Below are 23,441 nucleotides of genomic sequence, written 5' to 3' on the forward strand. Positions count from 1 at the left end.
ATCCACAAACAGTAATGAGGATGAATCTCTGACAATGCCTACCACTCATGTTGGTGAATTGTCAGAAAAATCACTAAACAAATGTCAGCTGAAGATACCAAGAGACAAGCCAATAGGCAATAAGTCAACAAGTGACCACAAATCCTCAACACTTGTGTATCCATTTTTTCTCACATCTATCATCCTAATCCAAATGGCAGAATTTATTTTATTTGCATCACAATTTGTTGTCTGTTCAAAGAGGGTTCAAAGGGCTCCAAGCACTATGGGACTTAACATCTGAAGTCATCAATTCAACAGACTTAGAACTACTTAAACCTAACTAACGTAAGGAAATCACACAAATCTATGCCCGAGGCAGGATTCGAACCTGCGACCACAGCAGCAGTGCAGTTTCAGACTGAAGCACCTAGAAGCACTTGGCCACAACGGCCAGCTTGTTGTCTGTCTAAACTGTCATTTGAAGTGTTCTATTTACTATTTATAATGAAAATACATTTGTAATGGTTCTGTATCTTGTCTGGAGTGTGGCTAACAACTGTTATACAAGTAAAGCTTTTTCTGGGTATAGTCTTTCCTATTCACATCAATTCCTGGAATTCTCACTTTGTACTCCATTCAAGTCATCACTAGTCCCCGTACAGGACTTTAATTTGACACAGAAAGGAGCTAAACATAGGCTATACAACTTTTTGTTATGCTAACCCTACACACAAAACATATGGAAGGTTGTGTAACTGTAGATAAAAGTTAGTTTCCCTTGAAAGTTCTGCTTATAATATAACTGAACATGAATCTTAGCTATTTTGATATATCAAAAGCAGTTACATAACTGTTTACTTTACAAGTTTTATCTGTTGTACCTACACTGTTCTATGGACTTCTTTCACCCATAATCTGATACCTCATTTTATCAAGATTTGTCATACACCACAACTTACCATGAACCACTGCCCCAGTTATTTTTCATCTTGTCTGTCTCTATTTATTGGCAGCCTATGCCCTTCTGCCAAGTACTTCCCTACCTGAAGATAAGATGGGATTTAATTTCCAGTACATATTTTGTTCTATGACAAATCTACATATAATGAGGCACCTGATGGTGACTAAAACTCCAAAATGCTGGACACAGAAAAGAAAATAATTATATGAAAATTTAATGATCCGCATGTCCCACAATAGTCAATGTGAACCCAACAAAGAAACTGTGAAATCAATTCAAATTTCTTGAAGGGAATGAAGTGACTGTTAATTCTGTGGAGCACATATTTTCTTATTTTTTGCATGTATTCTGGAGGAACCTAAGAACAACATGCATCTTCCATGTAGCATCTATCAGGGGCCCATGCTGAAGTAATTTTACTTGTTGTGGTGTGCTTACAGAAGTTCCATGGACTGTGATATTCAGGCATGGAAGAACACTGAATTCTTTTGTGGGTCCCAGTAACGAAAATTTTGATAGAGAAAAAAATATATTGAGAGAGGGAGAGAGAGAGAGATTGGAGATCTAAAGATTTGGATATAGAGGAAAGACATTTTGTTGTTTGGTGATATGTAATGGAAGACTGATTGAAAATGTATTTTAAGTGGTTATCCTAGTTAACGAAATTTTATTTTAAATAAATGAGTGTATCGATTATATATTTACTATGACTAAGAATTGCAAGAAAAGTCAGAGTTCGTGGCCGTAAGAAATTTTATGTTTGGACTGAATTACTCATCAGTAGATACCATGATTATATTCAAAAAGGAAAGCAGCACTGCAAAAAATAACAGTCAATAACAACACAAATTATTCCAAAATAAGGGCAAAGGAACAGGAACTGTGGAGAGTCAGTGGAGGAAATGGTTGGTGTCTTTTACATAGGAGGGAAGGTTAGGGATAGTAGACTGCAAAATAAGCTGCAATCACTGCGCTGTGTTCTTTGTGTACATGACACCTAACAAGCTATCAGTCCACATGAATGGACACTGTCAAATGTGTCCAAGAGACAATGGGACACCCAGTTGCTAAACATGCTGCCCAACATGATGTGCTTCACTTCAATGACTGCTTCACAGCCAGCGCCATATGGAACCTTCCTATGAACACCAGGTTTACTGAACAGTGCAGGTGGAAACCCTCACAACAACATATTCTTCATTCCCATAACCTCCCTGGCCTCAACCTTCAGCAGTCCCTGTCCCCCAACTACCTATCTCCTTCCCTGCTTCCACTCCATCACTACACATTCCACAATCACACCTGCGGCCAGTCTTTTCCCCCTCCCCACATGTTACTATAATGTCTGTCTGTCAGCATGCCTAATGAGGTCAACAGGGTTGCTCAATGAAATATTGTGCCCAATGGACACTGAAAATAGGCAGCACACACGTGGAGAAGCTAAGGAATTGTTTTTATGGCCAGCAGCTCTTTCTTGTTCAACATTCTGTTGTGGTCTCAGCTTCAGATGGACATTCACAACCAGCTACATGATGTATGGACCAGCCAATGACTTAATTCTGTAGTTGGGCACTGCAGCAGTGCTAGCACATTACCCTTCAATGCAGCATTCTGCTGTCAGTGGTTGACTGTGTTGCTACTCTGTGTAGCACAGAAAAGCATTTTCACAGATGATTATGTGATGAGTGCACATCATCTGTCATAGCACATTAAGATGGAGAGACATTCCTTTGGTGCCTTGCAGTTGACTAGCCCATTCTCTGTGCCAGTTACTGGTCAAATGTTTGGCTAAGCATCTCCAGCCTCATCCAGCGGCACATCAATTAGACAAAGCAATCAATCTATGAGCCATCAGGTAGCCCTGATAGTTTTGGGCTCCAAAGTGAATCTGCTGAGGTGAGGTCGTCATCCAGTGGGCGCCATCACATGGCACTCCAGCAAGTCTCCGAGGGGTCTGGTTTGATGTGGGGCCTGCACACTTCCTACCGGCATTACAGGATCGATGGTATTCAACTGCCATCTAGTTTAGCCTTAAGTCACTGTGCTGACAAGGTGACTCACTCCAGCAAGGTCATTGTCTGCCACCAGCAACCACCGTCTCAACATATCACTGGTAATGTCACACACTACCTTCCACCAGGAACTGCTGTCTCAGCATACCATTGGTAACATCACTCACTGCCAATTAGTCATGAAGCCATAATCAGCACCTGGATTGTTACCACCACAGTACTGTATGTGAGTTATCAAGTAATGAAGAATTTTGCTGTGGAGCAAGCATTCTTGACTCCTTAACTGCCATGGTATTGGAGAACCCCATCCACATCTTCCCACAAATGTTTCTCTACAGCCAGAACAGGACAGCCTGTAACAATCCTTTCATTCTTCCTTTCTTGTTTTTCTTCAGACCATTTCACACCTGCTGTCTTGCAGCTTCTATATTAGATATATTAGAATCTTAATTTCAACCCTTTCACTAAAAAAAACCTTTTATTTTGGGTATTTCTAAATGTTTAACTTCAACAATCCAGTTTCATGTAAATTTCTTACTCAAGATTTAAACATCCAAACAAATGTGTCTTCTTTTTCTTCATCTTTGTTATTTTAGTATGTGTCGATATTCTTCATCAATACTTATTTATTTCCAGACTTCAGTGTTTCTCAAGAAATGGAAGGAAGATTACAGTTAACACCATATCAATGACAAGGATATCCTCTGTGCTTCTCATTGTATGTGAAACTTTCTTCATAATTCTTCTTTCTAAAACATCTAGATTTATAATTCAGAGCCAAGCACTCATTTCTGTAGAGGTATTTTGGTTCCACTATTAAGCTGTACTGCATTATTTTTGCATTTCTCAAAATGTATGTTGTCCTATCTTTTACAAGAAGCAACTTCAACTGCAGAATGAAAGGGTGATATCTGCAGGCAACTAGTCAAAACCCATGTAAGACCACTGCTCAGAATATCAGAAAATGCTGCAAAGTCAATGTGACAAAATCATGTATCTCTCAGATCGTATAAAAGTATAATTCCATCTCAATTAAAACATATGCTATGACAGACAGGAAGATTCAACAAGTACAATAGATGGTTTTTATTATTCAAGACTGTCTTGATCAATTTGGTGTATTTTGAGTTTTCTGGTTTTGACTAATAAGTAATCACCAAAATTAAAACTCCAGAATACACAAAAATGCAAACCTGTCATTAAATATAAAAACATTAGAAATACATCCAGTATCTTGTTAAGAAAGCAACATGTTAAATGGTTATCCAGTGCCTATTGTGGTCACATGAAATTAACTGTTGTACCTGCTCATGTGCCATACTCACAAAAGGGAACTGTTTTATTTGTACAGGTTGTGTGAGCATTATTGATTTATACATGTGTCTAGCATAATTTAAAAATTATCTACATTTAAATATTATAAGATTATCATGCAGCAAAAGGAAGATTTCTCACTATGGTAGTGGAAATAGTGATTTTCAATACCATATGGATTGAATCTTAAATGAATGAAATTAACCAAAACTTTTATTTTAAAAATTTTGAAGAGCTGATTTGCTGATATTTTGGGCCCAGTGTGTTCACCAGATCATTTGATTGTAGTGCCTCTTAAGATAATGGTGGTGGTTGTTTGCTCTCCGTTGTGTACAAGAGTTGATACCACAATTCCCATTCAACTGTACATTCTCTGGTCATGCACGACATGGCAGACCCATTCCTCTTTGTCCGCCCAACTCTAAGTGAAAGGAATAATAAGGAAACATGAACCTGCCTCCTGATCACACAACCTTGTGGCTACACTGAGACATCTGTCATAAAATCGTACTTTTTAAGTTTTTTGGCTCTATTTTGTCAAATTTATTGCGTCCCTTTATCAATTACAGTTTTAACTGTGGTTGTTTCCTTTGCATTTTATAATTCTAAATGCTCTCTATTTACAGCAGTGAATGAACATGCTCATTTCATTTTATCAGACAAGTGGTCCCTGTTTTTCTAGGTTCCTTTAAGTACTCTACATCATGGAAAGTAATAATTACATTAAAGTTTTTTTAAACATAAATAATTTGTTCCAGAGCAAAATCATAGTGGGAGAAACCATGGGAGATGAATAGAATTACAGGAATGAGTATCAGCAACATGGGAACAGATGGGATTATAACTGGAATGAGAGAAATAGGAATCAGAATAGATGATCTAAAAGCAGAGGTAAGCTATGGGAGGGGGATAACGGACCAAAAGATAACAGGAAATCAGATATCAGGGGAAATGTAAGCAGAAAGTGATGGGAAACCTGTTTGTTTGGGGCGAGAAATGCAAACTAAAATCAGGTTAATAATTAAAGAAAAAGAAAGGTTTAATGGAAGAAGAAATTCAAGAGCTTATGGGCAAAATAAAAGGTGGTGTACCAAATAAAGAGATTATACGAGGTCTGTTCAAAAACTTTTGGAACATTCGTAATTTTGCACCAATGGCGGATTGGAGCAAAATTCGGCTGGCATCCCTGCACACGCTTGTATTTAATGTGTAATTGCCAGAATTTTTACTGTTGTATTTCTGTTTGTTATTGTTCAGTGCTGTTTTGAGTAGAATGTTTGTCGTACAGCTTGCGAATTTTGAAATGGTATTGTTAGAGGAGCAACACATATGCATTAAATTTTGTGTAAAACTCCAGAAGACCTTAACAGACACACAACAAATGATACAGGAAGCTTACAGCAATGAGTGCTTAAGCTATGCTCAGTGTTATGAATAGTTCACATGGTTTAAAAATGGCTGGACAGAAGTTGAAGATGACCCTCGATCAGGATGCTCTTTGATGCCTACTGATGATGCTCAAATTAGGAACATCAATGAAATAGTGCTTGCCAATTGAAGACTGACTGTCCGAGAGATTTCAATCAGATCATGTCATGAAATACTGACACAGCATCTTGGAATGCATTGTGTTGCTGCCAAGTTCGTCCCACAGTTCATGAATGAAGACCAGAAAGACCTGTGCCTCACAATCTGTGAAGAGCTTTTGGATCATGCAAATGGCAAGGAGAGATTCCTTAAGAGAATTGTAACTGGTGATGAGATGTGGGTCTACAGTTATGATGTTTACATCAAGGTCCAGCCTTCACAATGGGTTGGGAAAGGTTCTCCAAGTTCACAAAAAGTTCATCAGATCAGGTCAGCTTGTCAGATCAGATCAAATGTCAAAGCCATGCTGATAGTTTTCTTCAACTTTGAATGATTAGTTCATCATGAATTCGTGCTACAGAGGCAAACTGTTAATTGATGGTACTACCAGGATGTGTTGTGACACTTGCAAGATAATGTGAGAAGGGAACTCCTGAAATGTGGTGAGGAATTTCATAGGTCTTGCATCACAACTATGCACCTCCACATTCGTCTCTGTTGGTGCGTGACTATAGTACAAAAAACGAAATCACTGTGCTGTCTCATCCTCTGTTCTCTCCAGACCTGGCCCCTGAGATATTTTTTTTATTTTTTTTATTTCCAAAGTTGAAAACACAGCTGACAGGATGACGATTTGTGACAATAGACAAGATACAAGAAAACTCTCAGACGACAGTTCACATGACCCAGCAAGAGGAGGACCAAGAGTGCTTCCAGATGTGGAAGTGGCATTGAGAGCAGTGTACCAATTGTGGAGGAGAGTATTTCAAAGGAGACCATGCACAACAAGTAAAAGATAAGCATAGAAGAATTTTGTGGACAAATTTCCACAATTTTTTGAACCAATGTTGCATTTCAATACAGAGTTCTGGAAAGCAATGAGTGATAGTGTGACAGATATCAGAAATCCTAAACATATATAATGAAGAGGTAGAGTTGGATGCCGAAGTGGTCACAAATTTCTAGTCAGCCCAAAAAATGAAATTTCACAGGGGCAGAAAATTACAAATAATAATTATGATCAGTTCTGCATAGATAAGTTAAGGGTAATGAGAAAATGGAAGTGAAAGTAACTGCAAAGATTTTAATGTTGTAATTGGTGATTGATGATTATGTACTTGGGGTGAAAAGATTTTATCATTCAACTGTAATACACTGAAGTGCCAAAGACACTGGTATAGGCATCTGTATTCAAGTACAGAGATATGTAAATAGGCAGACTACAGCACTGCAGTCGGCAACGCTTATGTAAGACAAAAAGTGCTAAGCGCAGTTGTTAGATCGGTTACTGCTGCTACAATGACAGGTTATCAAGATTTAAGTGAGTTTGGACATGGTGTTATAGTCGGCGCACAAGCAATGGGACACAGCATCTCCGAGGTAAAGAGAAAGTTCAGATTTTCCCATACAATCATTTCATGAATGTACTGTGAATATCAGGAATCCGGTAAAACATCAAATCTCTGACATCACTGTGGCTGCAAAAAGATCCTGCAAGAATGGGACCAATGATGACTGAAGAGTATCATTCAATATGACAGAAGTGCAGCCCTTCCACGAATTGCTGCAGATTTCAATGCTGGGCCATCAACAAGTGCCAGCGTGTGAATCATTCAATGAAACATCATCAATATGGGCTGTTGGAGCCGAAGTCCCACTCGTATACCATTGATGACTGCATGACACACAGCTTCACCTGGGCCTGTCAACACCAACATTGGACTGTTGATGACTGGAAACATGTTGCCCGGTCAGACGAGTCTCATTTCAAATTGTGTCGAGCGGTTAGATATGTACAGGTGTGAAGACAACCTCATGAATCCATGGACACTGCATGTCAGCAGGGGACTGTTCAGGCTGGTGGAGTCTCTATAATACTGTGGGGTGTGTGCAGTTGGAGTGATATGGGACCCCTGATATGTCTAGATATGACTCTGACAGGTGACATGTATGTAAGCATCCTGTCTGATCACATACATCCATTCATGTTCATTGTGCATTCTGACTGACGTGGGCAATTCGCAGCAGCAAAATGCAACACCCCACACATCCAAAATTGCTACAGAGTGGCTTCAGAAACACTCTTCTGAGTTTAAACACTTCCACTTGTCACCAAACTCCCCAGACACACTCACTATTGATCATATCTGGGATGCCTTGGAATGTGCTGTTCAGAATAGTTCTCCACCCCCTCATACTCTTACAGATTTATGGACAGCCCTGGAGGATTCATGGTGTCAGTTCCCTCCAGCACTACTTCAGACATTAGTTGAGTCCATGCCATGTTTTCCTGTGGCACTTCTGCATGCTCACTGTGGCCCTACACGATGTTAGGCATGTGTCCCAGTTTCTTTCGCTCTTCAGTGTATTGCTGCTGCTGCTGCTGCTGCTGCTGATGATGATGATGATGATGACAACGATGACGACAATGAAAAGAATGATGGTGACAGTGGTGGTGGCTTATAATAAGAAAGGGATGCTTTATGCTGAGATTATAAAAGAAACAGCAAGAGATAAAATGTTCATTAGATCAAATTTTACCAGTCAATATTTGTTAGTTACTAGATTAATAGGGGAAATAAAGAAGAGTAGGAGAAAAACATATAGCATGGAATTTTGAGCATAGCTTGGGATAAATGTAATGGCAATAAGAGAAATAAGGAGCTGAGGACTGAACTAAGAGAAGTTTGTGAGAAGATGCATCCTGATTGGTGGAAAGAAATGACTAATAGGTTGGACGATAGAGAGGATAATTCTGCCACTGAAAACTGTGACTACAAAGGGGATCAGATATGGCTATAAATGCATTATATATGGAATGGGAGGCACCCACAAAATACAGGACAGAAAATAGGGATTTCAGAGAAACTCAAAATGATCTGTCGTATGAAGGGGATGACAGAAATGAGTGCAAGTTACAGGGAAGTCCTTATACCTACGTCCAAACTTCCAAGCTGGTAACTGGAAGGAAGGGGGGGGGGGGGGGGGGGGGAGGGTGTCAACTGCTTTGTAATACCAGTAGTCCATTTATGAAAAACTGAGGATCAAAATTAAAAACAGCCCAGATTTTGTTGAAATGTCTGTAATGGGGGTTAAAATGCGGGGAGCTACTGGGAGATCTAGTAAGGATGTGAAGAAACAAATACTTTTATCATTTACTATTGGCAATGTAAAACTCTCAAAAGGTTGTCTATTAATACCACACTTGAATGAAAACACTACTTTGAGAACAAATAGGATTGTGAAAGCTGAACTGGGATTTAATTGGTTCAATAGAAAACAAGTCTTTACTGATTCTAAAAGAATAATTTCTCTAAGGCTATATTAATTGTTCAGAATAATGTAGTACAAACAGCAACAATCAAACCAGGAAGTTGCTGATGCTAAAGAAAGGGATACTTTGAGAACAATGATGATTATACGGAAGAGAACTGCTTATGAGAATATTATGACATACTCAATGGGGGAAAGCCAGAAACTATAAATGCAAATTAAAGTTAAAACCACATGAATAATTTATTATTAAGCTATGTGGTGTACTATTTTCAGAAAGTGAAGTTGCAGAAAATGGAAAGTTGGTTATAACATAGAGAGGTTGTAATGAGTACAACAACACTCCTTTTGTTGTTTCAAAGAAAGATGAGGGAGAAAGACTATTTGTTGATTGTAGACATTTAAACAAATTGTTGGTGAGGGAATTAATTAATCCGAAAATACTGATGAGTTACTACAGAAGCTTGACAATATTAAATTCATGACTAGCTTGGACATTACTTCTGGATTTCTTACCATATTATCTTATGAATTAAGAGTGATATCAGTGACAGAGGATTGGGAGCACATATATTCCAAGAGAAGATTGCAGATGGTAAGTTGGACACAAATCTATAGCTTTTGCCAATAGAAATCTACATAAAAGTGAAACTGTTACAGGAAATGAGCTTGTAAGGCCCAGTTAAACAGAGAGCAGGCTTCTCTTGTGGTCGGAATGCAAGGTCCCCCATAATGATTGGCTGTGATCAAACAGAACATGAGCAGGACACTGTGATACAGTTGTCGAATGGTGCTTGTTGTGAGTGAGTCAGCTGGTGTTCAGTTAACAAGAGTAGCAGTTCTAATGATGATTAATTTGCTTTTATTTGCTTCCGCTTCAAGGAAGTGAAGAAAGTCTGTACACGATATTAACAATAAACAAAAAGATCATGGTGAATTTCACTGTCTTTTCAAGGAACTGTAGTCTTGTGAAGACTTGTTCTTCAGTTATTTTTGAATGCCTCACAAACTATTTGAAACTTTACACATACTCATTCAACTGAAAATTGGAAAAAAATGAAATGAACTAGGGAACTCTCTTGGGTTCAAAGCAAAGACTGTATTAAGTAATCACATTATTTATGATGTCAACTGATTCTACCATCACTGTTTGGAAGAATATTATTTATGATATACATTATTTACTATAATTTTACTTTATTTTACAGGCACTTTCAATACCACAAGATTTATATCAATACTTACATATTTTCAAAACTATTAATAATTATAAAACATGGAACTAGATAAATAAGATATAAATGGAAAAATATTGTCAACACTGTCTACAAACAATTGCGAGCTTTGTCATCTACAATGAAAATCACATTTGCCTTCTTGTACATTTCTCTGGCACTAGAAAAGTCATTGGAAGATCCCCCTGGTTCCAAGATTACAATGGTAATGTCAAGAGGATGAGGATGGGGAGGAGGGGGAGGAGATCCCATCGATAACAAGGTCATTAGAGATGGAACACAAGCTCGGATTAGGGAAGGGTGGGTAAGGAAATTGGCTGTGTCCTTTTAAAGGAACGACCCTGGCATCTACCTGAAGCAATTTAGGAAAATCACGTTGGCTGGTTGGCTGGACGCAGGTTTGAACTGTCGTCTTCCAGAATACGGGTCCTATGTGCTAACCACTGCACCATCTTGCTCCGTATAGTGACATCATTTGATGATCCAGTTTCGGTACTACATTGTGTCGCCACTGAGCTGGATGATGGAAGCAATGCAGGGGATAGCTGCAGTGATGTTGCATTGTTTAATACTGCAAGTTCACTACCTCCAAATAACTGAGCCAGTAGATTTTTAAATGAGTTTGTGTGCAAAATGTGAACAGCTTGAATGAGTGTGAACAGCTCAAAAATAAGTCACCTATTTGGTAGAACTCATGCTTCTCTCTTCTTTGGGACTGCAGCTAAAGCTTCCTTAATCTTTTCATTTTGGCTTTTTTGCCAAAGGAGCTGACACTGCTGGTTCATTTGATGCTTCTATCTCTCAACCCTCAATGTCAAGTAATGATTATTCTGACTCTTCAACATTTGATGATGTAGGATGTAGTGTGGTGTGTCACAAAAAACTCCAACTTATCTGCCAATGGGCAATTCTGATATTTCTTGGCTGAACCTGTGCCTTCCTTTATGAATTTTAGATATTTGCCGGTGGAGTCTTGTGGATTCTTCCATTTTGCTCATACAGCTTACCTGTCAATCAAATCACATGCAAATTACTTATTTTACTCTCACAATGCATCTCTTACTAACATGGGTGGTTTCAGTTGCCTGAGACTGCAGTCATGTGTGTGAATTACGTTTGCACAGTTGACTGGAGGAACTGAATTACATTCTCCGCCAGGGTTTCAATTACCTCTCGTCGTGCCCTGAAATGAGAAATGTCCTGCCCACTATCCTCCCCACCCGTCCTACCGTGGTATTCTGCCGTCCACCGAACCTACACAATATACTCCTTTTTTGAATTGTGCAGGTGAGAACTTTCCCTGCAATACATCCTACGTTCCTGTAACCCTCCTGGCCTCAACCTTCGTTAGTCACTGTCCTCACACATCCAGCCCCCTCCCTGTTCCCATTCCAGCACTACACAGCCATCATTTCACTGCCACACCGAGTCTTTTAATTTCTTTTTATTTCTCTCCTTTCCGCTACTTACCCCATCCCCCCTCCACACCTTCTTTCCTGCGCTCCGTCTAAACTGCAACACTTCACTGTCCGCCACTTCCACCATACTATCCCTCCCCCTCCCCGCCTCAGCCTCCTCCTTACCCCCACCCAGTCACCACTCCCATCATGCCATGGTGCTGCTGCTCGCAGTGTGGTTTCAGCTCTCTGAGACTGTAGACATGTGTGCAAGTAGTGTTTGCATGAGTGTGTGTGTGTGTGTGTGCATGTGTATATGTGTGTCTACTGCAGACAAAGGCCTTAATGGCCGAAAGCTATAGTTGTGTGAATCTTTTCGTTGTGCCTATCGCGACTCAGCATCTCCACTATATGGTGAGTAGCAACTTTCCTTCTCTGTTATTGTTACATTCCATCCTGGATTTTCCATTGTTTGATTTTATTTCTGAATATAAACTTTTACAGGGTAGCCATTTAACAATTGCCTAAACCGCTTTACCCCCTTGCTTGGTAATTACTTGAGAAGTAAGTTCCCCCAAAGCAACAGAAAGTGATGCTCAACAGCAGATTCTTGCTAAAGATTCTTCTACCATCAACAAACACTACAAACTCAGAAAATATAAAATAAAGATGCAAGCAGTAGTGATGAATGTGACAGTTTATCAGTTATGTACTTTGTATTCCACCTTTACATGCACAACCATTAAAGTTATTGTATCACTTCTGTTTTTTTTTCACACAGTAGTGAAAAGTCCACATTTAATTAATTTCTTTACCCCTTGTTTACAAAAATGTAATTGTAAAAACTTTACACATAGTTGAAAATACACATACGTGTAAAATTGCATGTTACGAGCAATAAATTGAAACTGAAAAGGATCACTAAGTGAAACTACCATCTTTTACGTTGAATACCTTGCCAATCAGTGCAGCAACAGCGGTAATGAGTGCAGCGACAGTGGAACCATGAGGATTACAGGTAGATACTGAACTCTAGAGTTCACTTCCAAGACTTGGTTGTTGGACAGTACACATTACTTGTCTGTCCTGCATTTCAGGTTACCACTGTAGATCTAGCTTATCATGTGCTTTTCTGTCTGTAAGTTATTTCCTATTTGATGACTATATCATTCAGAGCTCTTCAGGTTCTCTTGATGGTATGTGATGATATGTCTTTAGAAATATATTCTGCGCATCGGAAAACATTATTGGGCATCGCTTTCATACCAACCAGGATAATTATGTGTGGCTGAACCGCCTCCTCTGTTCCTCACTAATGGAATCATGGATTCTGCAAGCTGACAATCTGATCAATAAATGCGATATCAGCTACTGAATGAACTGCAATGTTATCAGAAATCAGTAAGCTCCAATAGTGACAATGATAATGACAATGAAATGGTGGCACTGCACAATAATGTAGTCAATGCCAGCAAAATCTTCAGCAAAGCAACTGCAAAAGACAGAATGAGCTTGAAGGAGTTCAGAGTTGCTGTCATTGCAGGCCATGTAGGAGCATCACGTTGAAAAGAGCAAATTATGCACCACACCTCAGCATACATACAGAGGCATACATGCCACAAGCATACACGTCACAATCTATACTAGTACAAGAAGCTGTAATGCCAACTACTCACCTTAGTTACAATAAAAAGATCTTCACGTTTCAGTTTCCCCGAATCAAGCCATTTCTTTAAAGCTTGCCCTATTTCTGCTTCATTTCCATACATGTAAGCTGTATCAATGTGCCTGTAGCCTGTTTCCAAGGCAATATCAACAGCACGTCCAACTTCACCTTTAGACGACTGTAAAAAATGAACTACATTCAATATTACTACAATAACAAAGGGTCCCAATCTGCTAACAATATAACTGCAAGGGGTGATCAAAAAGTTTCCATTCGAAGGCCCAATCCACAATCGGTATGCCAATCAGGTAAAATCACTATGAGTATTGTGGCAATCATCCCATCATTGCACCAAAAAGAAGATACCTGTTTGGTAAAGCTTCGTATCCTACTGTGTGAAGAAGTCTGTAAATGCCTGCTGCACATTCTCGTCCAACAGCAATGGTCGACCTTCCAACGCCTTTTTCCAGAGACCAAAGAGGTTAAAATTGCATGGGGAGAGATTTGGGCTATAAGGCGGGTGCTCAATTGTCTAACAAAGAGATAGAGGGGCTGGCCAGTACTTACCTCAGCTCAGTACAGCTGATAGATACACAAAAAACAGAACCGAAAATTTACGTTCCTAGCTTTCGGAACAAATGTTCCTTCATCAGGGAGGAGAGAGGGGAAAGAAAGAGAAGAAGGGAAAGTGGATTCAGTTACTCACAACCTGATGAAGGAACAAAGCTAGGAACGTAAATTTTCGGTTCTGTTTTTTGTGTATCTATCGGCTGTACTGAGCTGAGGTAAGTACTGGCCAGCCCCTCTATCTCTTTGTTAGTATTTGTTTCACATCTTTATATGAGATTTTCCATTAATCATTGTGCTCAATTGTCTCTCAGTTGAATTGGCATAATTTATGGGTTACACCATTTGTGATATGTGGATGTGCATAATCATGAAGCAGCAGCACATCTCATCATAGTTTTCCTGAATGTTTCGCCTTGACTGCACACCATATATGCCCCGTACACATTCTTCATTCTACAAAGTATGGGTATGTCTACTGGTGTTTGTCATTCAGGAGCCAAGAACAGAATAACAGCATGTATGTTCTGTTTGGAGGCATTTGGTATCATCATTGCCATAGTTCACATCTGGAAGATATAAATGCCACACTAATACCTTGCCTAAATGTCAGTGCTTATATACCCACATTGTAGTCACACTATGTTGCATACATGCTCCACAAACTTTTTGATCACACTTTATAATGTTTATATACAGTAACTCCTCTTTATATTTATTTATTTATTTATTTATTCATTCATTCATTCACTCACTCACTGACTCATTAGTTCATCATTTCTGTAGATCCTATAAAGGAGAACCTTCAGAGATGTGGAACAAGTCAAAGCATATATAGAAACTTAGTATTTATACTAAGTTAACAATGAACTATCACTAGGCAGCTTAATGCTATTCACACTTAGGCTGCCTAAATTGAACTGAGTAGATCAGAAAGAAAGATGCTACTTTGAAAACAGCTTCCACCTTCTTAGTTTTATTATATAACTGCTGTTTTTGTTATATAACTGCTATTATCAGCTTAACATTTACTTGATTCCAATTGTAATTTTCAAAGAACATATTTTTTTGTATATATAAACACTAGGTCCTATTTATTATTTGTCTTACAGCTTTACAACTACCACAGCCACTTGTCATGTAGGTAATACAAATTTACGATCCCTAGAGCTGCACAATCAGATAGTATGTACGAAGAGCGGCTAATGAGGTATGTTATTAATTTTCTTTTGGACTGATAGAGATTCCCAATTCCTTGTTTTAGGTTAGATAGGAACTTGTCGAATATCTTCCCAGCAGAGTCCGTTACTCCATTCTGAACCCTGGACAAGATACCAAAGTCTACATGAAAATTATTTGTGTCTTGTATTGTGGAAGAAAATCACACTTACTCTGAAACTGATGTTTATGTCCATCAACAATAACCATTAAAAAGTAAATGAATAGGGAAGTAAGTGTAAGAATGCCAAGATCTTTAAAAATGCTTCTTCAAGATGTGTGATTATCAGATTGCCCCAATATTCTTACTGCTCACTTGTGCTGAACGGACAGTTGATTTACTTTAGATGCACTGCTCAAGAAGATAATTTCATAATACAACAGGGAGTGTTACGTCACAAATAATGATGGTAACATTCATATCTTTCATTCCTGAGTGCCATCAAGAAAATATTTATAAATCTTCATTTCAAAGTACTTATGCTGACCTTATTCCAAAAGATTCACACAGTTTTGTCTGTTTTCTATTTCATGTGAAGCTTACAAGATTATGAATATAATAGAGGGAAACATTCCACGTGGGAAAAATATATCTAAAAACACAGATGATGTGACTTACCGAACGAAAGTGCTTGCAGGTCGACAGACACACAAACAAACACAAACATACACACGAAATTCAAGCTTTCACAACAAACTGTTGCCTCATCAGGAAAGAGGGAAGGAGAGGGAAAGACGAAAGGATGTGGGTTTTAAGGGAGAGGGTAAGGAGTCATTCCAATCCCGGGAGCGGAAAGACCTTAGGGGGAAAAAAGTTTTTCCCTCTAAGGTAAGTCTTTCCGCTCCCGGGATTGGAATGACTCCTTACCCTCTCCCTTAAAACCCACATCCTTTCGTCTTTCCCTCTCCTTCCCTCTTTCCTGATGAGGCAACAGTTTGTTGCGAAAGCTTGAATTTTGTGTGTATGTTTGTGTTTGTTTGTGTGTCTATCGACCTGCCAGCACTTTCGTTCGGTAAGTCACATCATCTGTGTTTTTAAATATATTACAAGATTATGACTTTGAGACAATACACTCCTCTGTTGCTGGTCACCATGATGTTTTAGCTGATGGCCAAATCCTGCCACTTTATAATTGAGCCTTTCATTAATGTAATGAAAATTTTTAGTTTCCGTTAAGAGTTGGTTTGACTGCAAGCGTAGTCGGTTCACATAAATAACATCTATATTTTACATGGCCATAGAGTAGTTGTCTATGTAATAAACATTCAGTACACAGTGTTAAGAGAAAATTTAGGGAAAAAAGGTTAAGATAATTCTGCGTTCTGATATCAAGGACAATAAATAGTTCACATCTTGGATTCATTATTAATTGGAATTACTCTACGTGAATATACTTTGCAGCGAGTTTAGCAGACATGTAAGGTCCAATATTATGATTATGTTGGGTCACAATCCTAGCTGAGTTGTGCATCACCCACAGTCCTTAGTTCTTTATCTTGTCTCATGAATTGTCGAGCCACAATTCTAACTGAGTCATACATACCCACAGTCCTCAGTGCTTAATATTGTCTCAGGAATTTCATGAAGTAAAACTCAATAGCACCGATAAGTCTCTCTCTCTCTCTCTCTCTCTCTCACTCTCTCTCTCTCTCTCTCTCTCTCTCTCTCTCTCTCTCTCTCTCTCTCTCTCTCTCTGTGTGTGTGTGTGTGTGTGTGTGTGTGTGTGTGTTGGGTCAATTTCAACCAAACTTGGTACCTTTGTACTCCTACCACTCAAACTGTGGAAAAAATCATTGTGCGCATAAGAACTACTTAACTCCCACTGAGGTGGAGGTGACATAGGAGACAGGCAAGGAGGAGGGAAGAAGATGGACAGAGAGGGGGAGGAGGATATGGGCAAAGAGGAAGTGGACGAGGAGATGGACAGAGAGGAGGTAGAGGAGGAGATGGATCAAGAGGGGAAGGAGGAAATGGACAGAGACAATGGGAAAGAGGAGATGTGTGCAATATATATGACATACATGTATGTGGACCAGGCCATGGATAAAATGCTATTGTATTATAAAAATTAAGGTTCTTCTAAACTACATGATCAGTTTCAACCAAACTTGGTACACATATCACTTGCTGTCTGGAAAGTCACATTATGGTGGTAAACACCACTCCTCCCACTGAGGATGATGTGAAGATGGGGTGCCAGAAGATGGATAAACAGGGGGGGGGGGGGGGGGGAAGAACTGGCCACAAAGAGAGATGGAGGGAGGAGGAGACAGACACAGAGATGGAGGGATGAGGAGACAGAGAGAGAGATAGAGAGAGACAGAGAGGGTGCAGAGACCTGACAGAGAGGGGGTTGGAGAGACTGACAGGGAGGGGTCTGGTGGAGGAGACTGAAAGGGAGCAGGATGGTGGAGAAAACCAACAGGGAGTGGGGTGGAGGAGACTGACAAAGAGGAGGTGTGGATGAGACTGATAGGGAGGGGGAGGTCAGAAGAGACAGACAGGGAGGGGAGGCACAAGACCAACAGGAAGGGGGGTGTGGGAGAGACCGACAGGGAGAAGGGGGAGGGGCAGAGGAGACTGACAGGGAGGGGGGTTGGAGAAAACTGACAGGGAGTGGGAGTGGACAAGATGGACAAAGGGAGGGGGGTGGACGAGACGGACACAGAGAGGGGGAGGACAAGACAGAGGGGGGTTTAGGAGTTCAACAAAGAGGTGGGGTGTAGGAGTCTGGAGCGAGGGGGTGTAGAAGTCTGACAGAGAAGGGATGTAGGAGACCAATAGTGAGAGGAGGATGCAGGAGACATACAAGGGGGGGGGGGGGGGGGGGGGGGTTGGAGGAGATAGACAGAAAGAGAGAAGCGGGTGGAGGAGAGACAGAGAGAAGGGGGTGGAGGAGAGACCGAAAGAAGGGAATGGGGGTGACAACCAGAGAGAAGGGGGTGGTGCAGGAGACAGGCGGAAGATGGAGTAGGGTAGTGGGCAGGTGAAAATGAAAGAGGCTGTGAGGAGACATGTGAAAAAGGGTTTGGGTGTGAGGTGGAAATGGAAGAGGGTGTGAGGAGGCACGTGGAAGGAGGACAGGTTGTGGGGCAGGAGGAGGAATATGGACAGGTTGTGGGGATGAAAGTGGAAGGGGGCATCTTATGAGGGCGCAGGTGGAAGCAGGACAGGTTGTGATGAGGCATGTGAATGAGGGACAGTATGTGATGAAACAGTTGGATAAATAGTGAGAGAAATGGAGCAAGGGGGGGAGGGGAGAGATAAATTAGGTAAGAGATTTAAATGTTTCTTGATTACTTTTAGGACACTATTTCAACAAAATTTGGTATATATACAACAAATTTTTCATATAAAAGTAGTGTGGGCATTAGCAACCCACTAGTCCTAGGGATGGGGATGAGAATGTGTGATATGTAAAAATTTTCTACAAAAATACTCTGGTACTTCTTTTCTGTATTTAGTTCAATTGTAATACTTTAAAAGTATGAAACACAATTTGTGTCTTATTTGTGCTGTTCAAAGTGTCAAACAGGTCACAATAATGTGCACTACAGTGAACCAAAGTTTTTTGCAACATGTTTTGGGACCAAGATCATCCCACATGGCTGAACACCACAGATAAATTTAACATCCTCTATGGAGTCATACGGTGTAACACAGCAGAGATTCATGCATATATGTCTATGCACAATACATATGACTCATATATATGTGGACAAAGGCACAGGTAAATATGTTGAATATATCTATTACCAAACAGTTTTGGATGGTGTTGAGCCTGCAGTCACGCAATATTTTTTAAAAAAGGTAATCCACCATTTAACTGTGTAATACTATATTTATCTTCCATGTTATTCAGATTTTGGCTTTTATGCCGTTCTCAAGCACAATGCTGCAAGTAGTTAGATCATTATTATGTCATATCTGTTAGGGCATTTCAAAGCTACTTTAGACTGCCTTAATAGATATGAAGTAATAAGGGTCCAGAAAATTTTAGCATTGTACTTGAGAATGGCATAAAAGCCAAAATCCAGATAGCACAGAAGATAAATATAGTAATCAGTCAAACTGCATTTTTTAAGTATTATTCACAGATACTGCTGAACTTCGTGTACATCATCAATGAATAATGGTCATATCTAACTCGATAATTATATAATTTGGTTCTACAAGGGAAAATAATTTTGAAATAGTATCCTGCTCTGTACTTAGTATTGTCAGCCAAAATTGGAGATTTATTTTACTTTGCACAACCAACATGTTGTGTTACATGCCCATTTTCTAGTACTACTGTTCCAAAAACTCTGTTCTTATATACAGCAAAAATTGCTGAAATAAAAGTGGCCCTCTGTTGTGTGGTAAATAATTTATCACCAATATTGGATGGTGAAAAATGGAATAGTTAACCTGTAAACCTGCAGTATATTAGGTAGTACTCCAGCGACATCTTGTTTCATTACTTAATGTCTTCATTGTATGTTACCATATCTTGATGTATAAAGAGTTACAATTTATTTTTTTTATATAGTGGAGATACTGAGTCACAAAGAGGCCTATCTGCAACTCAAGTGTCCCTGCTACATGGTGAGCACCAATTATTCTTTTTATAATATTGTTACATTCCGTAATGAATTGTCTATTGCCGAATTTCATTTCTTTCATGATGGTCAAACATTTGTTGTTTCACAGTACACCAAAAGAGTGTCATATCTTTAAAACAGTGTGATGACACCAGTTCTTGTGTTAAAAAAAATGATTTCATGCACTATGAATTGGTCATTCTTTAAGCTGATATTATTTGATAGATCCATAAATAAAAATACACCTAGTTAGGTATCTTCTTCTTTGTCTCTGCAGCATAATAAAAGACTGTTTCTTTGATACTCAAAATCATTTTGCTTTTCTTCTAAATTTTTGAAGTAATACAATATAGTGTACCATAATTAATAGTGTAAACTGGCATGGGTGAGAGCATACAATAATAGAAGCAAAAAAATCCTGCAAATGAGCCTTTTGTGAGATAATTATGAGTGTGTGGTTATGAACTGCTACTGAATTTAGTCCAAAACATGAGGCATGATCAAAAAATGTAATGGGAATTTTTGAATGTTGTAGGCTTTATACATCAAATTTTCATTTTTTGAAATCTTGTTGGTGCACACGTATGTTTGCATTTTCAACTGCTTTGAATATATATTTTATTGTTGACAACTGAGAAGGTTTTCGTGTGCTCAGCAAATTTTTACTTTCAAAAAAGATGTCTCAAAGAATGAGCAGTAAATTTTGCTTTGAAAATGGAATAAACTGCAGCATCACATTCGAAATGTTGATGGGACCTTTTGGCAAGTCAACTACGAGTAAGACAAGAGTTTACAAGTGGTATAAACGTTTCAAAGAGGGTCAAGAAGATGCTGAAGATGATGACCACCCAGGACATCCTAGCACATCAATTACTGATGGAAAAAAAAAAATAATAATAATAATTAAAAAGGTTCTGGAAAATCGCTGGATCACTGTCAGAGAGATTGCTGATGATACCAGCATATCCTCTGGCTCATGCAAAGCAATTTTTTGGGGCATGAAATGTGTAGCAGCAAATTTTGAAAGTTTGCTCTAAAAATGTTCAGTTTTGACCAAACACAACACCATGTAGACGTTGCTCAGGAATTGTAGAATAAAGTCGACAATGATCCATAACTTCTAAAGGAGGTTATAACAGGTGATGAAAAATGGGATATGACTTCCAAACGAATGCCCAACTGTCCCAATGGCAACTGCCAGAAGGTCAAAGGTAAAAAAAATTCAACAAGTTCAATCACATGTGAAGGTTCTTCTGTTTTCTTCCATTATAATGGGATAATGTATCAAGAGTTCCTGCCTAATGGATGTACAATCAATAAGGAGTACTACCAGGAAGTTATGTGCCATTTGCAGCAATAAATTTGAAGAAAACAACCAGAAATGTGGCAAAAACATTCATGGAAATTGCGTCACAATAAGGCTCCCACTCACACTTCAATGCTTGTTCGTGACTTTTTCGCAAAAAAAAACAAAACAGTTATGTTGCCTCAGCTACCCCGTTCACTGGACATGGCTCCCTGTGACACCTTTTGAATTCCCAAGGCTGAAAAGAGTTGCAGGAGAATATGGGATTGGAAATAGGTACGAGAGAGGAGAAAGAGTAATTGAGTTCTGCAATAAATTTGAAGTACTAATGGTGAACATGCAGTTCAAAACTCACAAGAAAGAAAATTCCAGCTGCATTACATCATGGTCAGAGATTACAAAACCAGATACATTGGATTGTAGGGTGTACCAAGGAGCAGATATACACTTGGATCACAATTCAGTAATAATGAAAAGTAGACTGAAGGTGAAGATAATCATCTACAATAATCAATGTGGAACAATGTGGGATGCTGAAGAATGAGGGTTGCCCAGAAAGTAATGCACTTTTTTCTCAGCCGAAAACAATGCTATGAACGTGAAACATTACATACGTATTATTTGAAGTCTCCTGAGCAAGCACAGCAAGTTTCCATCACTTCCACAGATAGTTACCTGAAACCCAAAGTGGAATGCTCTGAGATATTTAGCGAGTCATGGAACGCATATTGGAAAACAGATTAGAGGCCACAGGAGGGGAACTTTTCATTGCAGTTGACAAAAATATTCTCTCTCTTGAGGTTGAAGTTGAGCTGACAGTGAAGTCAACTGGTCTCATATAACAGGTCTAGGTAAAACCAAGTTAATTGTTGGATGTTTTTACTGGCCACCTGATTCCAATTTGGTAGTTCTAAAGACATTTGAAGAAAGTCTTGAGGTGTTTGTAAGTAATACTACAGTAGTTGCAGGTGTGAGTGCAGACTGAGATATCTATGGATTTACTGTGGAGAGTACAATCATGTGAAGCACTTTCAACAAATTTTCTAAAAACTGTCTTTAGCAGCCAGTTTGGCAGCCCACACACAATGAAAATATCTTAGACGTCGTAGCTACAAATAGGCCTGAACTTATTGACAATATCATTATAGAGACAGGGTTGGTGATCATAATTTTATTATAGCAACTATGATTATGAATATTAATAAATCAGTCAAGAAGGCTAGAAGAGTGTTTCTGCTAAGAAGAGCAGATGAGCAGTTGTTAGCACCTCACTCAAGACAACGAATTGACACCACCTATATCCAATAAGATGGACATAGGGGAATTATGCATATTGTAAATTGTGGTCAGGAGAATTATGTGCCTTGTAAGTGGATTAAGGACAGAAAGACCTGCCATGGTTTAACAATGAAATTTGGAAAATGCTGAGGAAGCAGAGGCTGTTGCACTCTTGGTTCAAAAGAGAACATGTGAATAACAACAAGCAAAGGTTAGTAAGATTCATGTGCCTGTGAAAAGACCTATATGCATAACATACTATAACCACCATGGCCATACCTTAACAAAAGATCTGGCAGAGAACCCAAGAAAAATTAAGTCCTATGTAAAATTGCTAAGTGGGTCTTGAGCTTCCCTCCAGTCACTCGTTTAACAGTCTGGGTGGCAGTTGAAGATAGCAAAATAAATGCCAAAGTTTTATTTTTCATGTTTAACAAATCGTTAACACAGGAGAGTCATGCAAACATACCATCATTTGACCACTGAACAGACACCCATATTGATGACATAGTAACAAGCATAAGTAATAAGCTGAAAACAAGTCAGTTGCCAGGTCTGGATGGAATCCCAAAATGGTTTTACAAACAGTACTCTACAGCACTGGCCCCTTACCTAACTTGCATTTATCACAAATCTCTCGCACAGTGCAAAGTCCTAAGCGACTGGAAAAAAGTGCAAGTGACTCCTGTGTATAAGAAGGGCAAAAGAATGGACCTGAAAATTACAGATCAATATCCCTAACATCAGCTTGCTGCAGTATGTGAGAAATGCGATAGGGATGGTGAATGGTTGACTTTGGTTTATTGGGAAAGTTTGGGAAGTGTGATTCATCCATAAATCAGACCACATATAGGATGTTAGTGTGACTTACTCTTGAGTACTGCTTGAGTGATGGGAACCATACCAGGTCAGATTAAAGGAAGACATCGAAGCAATTCAGAGGCAGACTGCTAAATTTGTTACTGGTAGGTTCAAGCAACATGGAAATGTTACAGAGATACTTCAGGAACTCAAATGGGAATCCCTAGAGGTAAGGCAAAGTTCTTGTAGAGGAATACTAT

General features: G+C 39.2%; 1 protein-coding gene across 1 annotated transcript in view; it reads right to left on the bottom strand.

Annotated features, from left to right (window-relative positions):
* LOC124802998 (1,5-anhydro-D-fructose reductase-like) overlaps nucleotides 1–23,441 on the bottom strand; it is a 111,924-nt gene that overhangs the window by 87,121 nt on the left and 1,362 nt on the right. The window contains exon 2 of the mRNA XM_047264101.1: nucleotides 13,438–13,605. Within this exon, the coding sequence (XP_047120057.1) occupies nucleotides 13,438–13,605 (168 nt within the window). The remainder of the gene's footprint in view (nucleotides 1–13,437; nucleotides 13,606–23,441) is intronic.

This window comes from Schistocerca piceifrons, chromosome 6 (assembly GCF_021461385.2).
Source record: "Schistocerca piceifrons isolate TAMUIC-IGC-003096 chromosome 6, iqSchPice1.1, whole genome shotgun sequence".
In the NCBI taxonomy this organism is placed as follows: domain Eukaryota; kingdom Metazoa; phylum Arthropoda; class Insecta; order Orthoptera; family Acrididae; genus Schistocerca; species Schistocerca piceifrons.